Source organism: Diorhabda carinulata, chromosome 5, assembly GCF_026250575.1.
Source record: "Diorhabda carinulata isolate Delta chromosome 5, icDioCari1.1, whole genome shotgun sequence".
Lineage (NCBI taxonomy): Eukaryota > Metazoa > Arthropoda > Insecta > Coleoptera > Chrysomelidae > Diorhabda > Diorhabda carinulata.
This window is the reverse complement of record NC_079464.1, coordinates 1279365-1284145: the sequence shown is the minus strand read 5'-3', so window position 1 is coordinate 1284145 and position 4781 is coordinate 1279365. Positions and strand designations below refer to the sequence as shown.

General features: G+C 38.4%; 1 protein-coding gene across 1 annotated transcript; it reads left to right on the top strand.

Moving 5' to 3' along the window:
* Positions 1–973: 973 nt before the first annotated feature.
* Positions 974–4245, top strand: LOC130893976 (uncharacterized). Its single transcript, XM_057800444.1, has 3 exons — positions 974–3720; positions 3861–3938; positions 4031–4245. The coding sequence occupies exon 1, from the start codon at positions 1896–1898 to the stop codon at positions 3480–3482; it is 1587 nt and encodes a 528-aa protein (XP_057656427.1). The 5' UTR covers positions 974–1895; the 3' UTR covers positions 3483–3720; positions 3861–3938; positions 4031–4245.
* Positions 4246–4781: the final 536 nt, after the last annotated feature.

Genomic DNA, 4781 nt, shown 5'->3' with positions numbered 1-4781 from the left:
ATATGGTGGCTGCTGATTGTCAGTACCATGATAAATGTTTAAAAAATCTGTACAGTAAGCCCAAGGTTGATGAAAAAAAGAAAGTTCTGAAGAGATTGACAACGCTATGAATGACATTTTCTATTTTATGGAAAGTAATGAAGAGGAATGTCAATTTTCATTAGACCAGCTAATGACTCAGATAGAGGGCGACTATATTCCCCAAAGAAAAACTGTAATACAACATTTACTAGAAAGATATGGGGAAGATGTTATCATATCAAAAATCAAACAGAATACAATTGTATGTTTTAAACATACTGGCCATAAGATGCTTGGTACATTGAAAAACGTTTATCAGAACGGGAAGAACGTCTTCGAATAGTTGAAACAGCGGCTGATGTAATTCTTGAAGAGATACGATCAGTACCGTATGCGATGGATGACTATCCTCCTCCAGATTCTTTCTTGAACGAAAATGAAAGCCTTGTTCCGGAGGTTCTCAAAGTGTTCTTGGAAAGACTAATACTAAAAAAAAACGAGGAAATACTGACAAGTGGAAAACAAAAGTTCTAGCCATTTCACATAGTGTTATTAGTGCTGTCAGGCCAAGCTCTTTCCTTTCTCCCCTACAAATAGGGCTATCTGCTTTTTTTTATAAGAAATTTGGATATTGGACAGGTTTCCATCAATTTGTACATGACAATGCCGACTTCAACACTCGTACATTGGATGGATATAATACCTTCCATGCAATGGGGGGAATACATTTGATCACCCCAAGAGAAGCCGTTGCTCCAGATCAAAGAATCGCCCGAGTAAAGAAAACAATACCGGCTCAACTAGTTGGTGAGATGGGAGCTGTTTCCTTGAAATATTTTGAGAAAGCAGGTGCTGTTGGCTTGAAGAATATCAACATTGAGGATCTTAAACATCTATTTGTTTCACCTGAGATCATCACACCCTCTTTGAAAGACCTGATTTGGCTTTATGGCAAGTGGAAAGATGTGCCCGGGATACCAGGATGGAGTGGTTTTATGGAGCAGATCACAAGTGGTCTTTCATTTGACAGAACATATGTTGCTTGTCTGCCATTTATAAATGCTTCACCATCTGATTACAATACAGTATATACGGCATTACTGACTTCAATACAGCAGAGCAAATCGATGAATCACCAAGCAACTATTAACACCTTTGACCAGCCTCTATACCTAAAGGCTAGATTTATAGTGGCTTGCCAACAAGGAAATCCCGATTTTGATAACGTCATCATTAGAATAGGTGGGTTTCACCTGCTGTTGTAATTCTTGAGGACTATAGGCTACTTAATGGATGGTAGTGGGTTGAAGGAGTTGTTAAATTCAATATATGCACTACGCTCAACAGAGAAAATCCTTACGGGACACGCCTATTCAAGAGCTATTAGAGCACATGTGTTGGCCCATGCAACTCTGGCGAAAATTATATTTGAGACAATGGATTTAACCCCAGTCCTTCATGAAAAACTTACAGATTTCCTGAACGATAAAGACAGATCACAAATTTTGTTAGCGAACGAAAAAGACTGTGTAGAGGAATTGAAAACCAAGTTTTCTGAAAAGCTTCAAGTTATAGCTAATCGTGGTGCTACTTCAAAGCTATGGATTCAATTCTTCGAAACGGTTACGCTTGTTAAACTATTCATTGAAGCTGAAAGAACAGGAAACTGGAATCTCCATCTACAAGTCGTCTACCAAATGCTCCCGTACTTCCATGCTAGCGGACATTTTCTGTATGCTAGATGTTGTCACCTCTACCTACAAGACATGCATAGCTTAAAAGATAAAATGAGCACTCAGGAATACGAGATGTTCACGGGTGGCGGGTTCACAGTAAGAAGGATTAGCAAATTCTGGTGAGGAACATGGACCGATATGACCATTGAGCAGTCCTTAATGAGGATTATGAAAATTGCTGGTGGGCTGACTCATGGTCGTGGGGTTAGTGAAAGTATCCTCAGTAGGTGGACTAAAGGAATGACTTCGTTCCAAAATATTGGTGAGGAAATGGAAAAGATGTGTGGAGTAGCATTCACTAGCTCAGAACAACATGTGGAGATGAGAGAATCAAGGATTAAAAGGGATACAAGTGATTCGAAAAAGTTAATGGACTGGTTTACGCAACACCAACCTTTTCCTAAAGTGGCAGACATCTTATGTCTTACCACTGGTGTTGTAGGAGATAGCACCATAAACTGTCATATGGCCAAGGAGATTGGACTTCTCTCAATTGATAGGATTGTGGGCGGTGATTTTGAAACTGTCAAATTTTATAGGAAAGACAGAGTTTTGCCACTTGCTACGATGAAAAATGCGATCAAAATAAGTGATGAAACCATCCCCACGACTATTTTTCAAAGAATAACAATTGCTAAACAATTTGATGAAGAACTTGAAGAATTCTTGAAATATGAACTGTGCCCTTATCCATTGCCTCTTTTCGATGACTATGGTATGAGGAAAGGAACCAAGTCTACTTTATACAAGGCATTCACACCAACAGAAAAAGCGAATCTCCAAGGGTGTGTGTACGTTATAGATGGAGGGTATTTGCTGCACAAAGTCGTGTGGGCCGGGGGTCAATCCTTCTCATCCATTTGTGAAAGCTATATTTCATTTGTCAAGTCCAAGTACAAGGACAGTGCAGTAGTTGTCTTCGATGGTTACCCCCAAGAAGGCACTAAATATGCTGAACGAGAGAGAAGATCACGACAACAGATGTCAGTAGATGTCATGTTCGACAAAACAATGATCCCGACAATGCCACAAGAAAAATTTCTAGGCAATATGAAAAACAAAATCCGTCTCATCTCAATGTTGAAGGACAACTTTGCTGAAGCTGGCATTCACACAAAGCAGGCACAAGAGGATGCAGATACTGTTATTGTCACCACAGCAATGGATCTCGCACAGCAGCATAACTGTGTAGTTATTGTGGGTGAAGATGTGAATCTGCTGGTCATCATGATTAGTCGTTGCCGGGATGTAAATTCAAACATATATTTTCTGAAGCCAGGTAAAGGGGCAGTTTCCCAACTCATTTTTTCTCCTGACTGCCATCCAGACCAATCCATAAGTGACAACATATTGTTTTTGCACGCCATGGGGGGATGTGACACTACCTCAGCCTCATTCAAAGTCGGAAAAATGAGGTTTCTTCAAACCCTCAAGAAAAACCCTGCCCTAACCAAGACCATTCAAATTTTCAAAGATCCCACGGCACATGCTGACGCTGTTATTAACGCTGGTATTTCCTTTTTCACTGCGCTGTACAAATTAAGTGACAAGGAAAGCGCGTCCTTGAACAAATTGAGGTATAAATGCTACCTTAGATCGGCATACAAAACATCAGCACAATTGGCGTCGCTTCCTCCTACCGAAGCTGCAGCTCAGCAACATTCTTTGAGAGTGTACTTCCAAGTACAACAATGGCTTGGAAATGAAAAAGATCCTGAGCAATAGGGTTGGAAGAAAACCAAAGCAGGTCTGCAACCTGTAACAACATTACAGCCACCAGCACCAGACGCAGTATTAAAACTAATTTCTTGCAAATGCATCAAGACCTGTCAGACCAACTGTGGATGTAGAAAAGCTGGCCTTAACTGTTCCAATATCTGCCACAACTGCGAGAACGGCTGCAATAATATGCCAATTGCAGAAATTGAAGAAGAAGCAGAGGATGATCCGGAGTTACTTGAAGGTAACTGTGCATGGATAATTCTATCTTACCATCATTTATCTGCTCACTAATTATTTGTGTGTCAAAATATGTGTCTACTGCTTTCATATCTATTCAATATGTTGACAAGTGTTCGAAATTTGGTTTCTTATTTATTTCAGACGTTGAAGAACTGGATGGCTGCCCTGAGGAAAACATGGAGCCGGCACCTAAAAGGGCTCGTACAAGTAAATAGATAGGTACTACTACTTATAAATTTATATTTTTCATATTTATTCAATAAATAAAATTGTTGAATATTTTGCAATTAAGTCGATGATTTTTGTTTCAGACCTAGAACTGGAATGCTGCCCTGCTGGAATCCGGTGTCTAAGAGGGCTCGTATTAGGTCATAAATATTTTAGTGTGTTGAAATAATTAAATATCTTAGTTTTCTTTTGTTTAATAACCTTTTTTATTGATGTATCAAATAATTAATTAAAACATTTTACAAAACATCAAATAATGTTCACCTACATAAAATAAAAAATATAAACTAATGCCGTATTCTGCTATTTTTTTTGCAAATGCTAATTTCTTCCATATTTCACCACTCTTTTGCGTGGAAATCATACGACGTACGAAAAAATACTAAGAAACATAAATTATTGGAAATTATCTCTCCTTTATTTTACTATATAAACATTTTGCATAAATAGCTTGCTTTGCAAGTTATGAGCCGAAAACCACTAAAAAACAAGATTTTTAGAGTTTTTTTGATGATTTCTCTTATTTGCCGAGCAAATATTTGTTGGACAACTTCAGATTCGTGTTCAGCACCCCAAAAAACATAGAATAAACCAATAAAAACAATTACTCCAAAACTTTCCACTTCAAACTACCATTTGACTGGACTATCTTGTGGTAATTTGTGCCAGTTGTCCAATAACTCCCAATGTCTAACTCGTTCTACCAAATACTTTAGAGGAATAGTTTTCAATTCAGCACTTGTAGAAGAGGACAATTGTCTTTCACCAACTAACCACGCCACCAATGCTTCAGACATTATAGAGGAATTGTAAACACAAATGTCCACAATTAAT

Bases quoted from the DNA above. Each gene is read 5' to 3' on its own strand.
- LOC130893976 (XM_057800444.1), top strand. From the start codon at position 1,896: ATGACCATTGAGCAGTCCTTAATGAGGATTATGAAAATTGCTGGTGGG.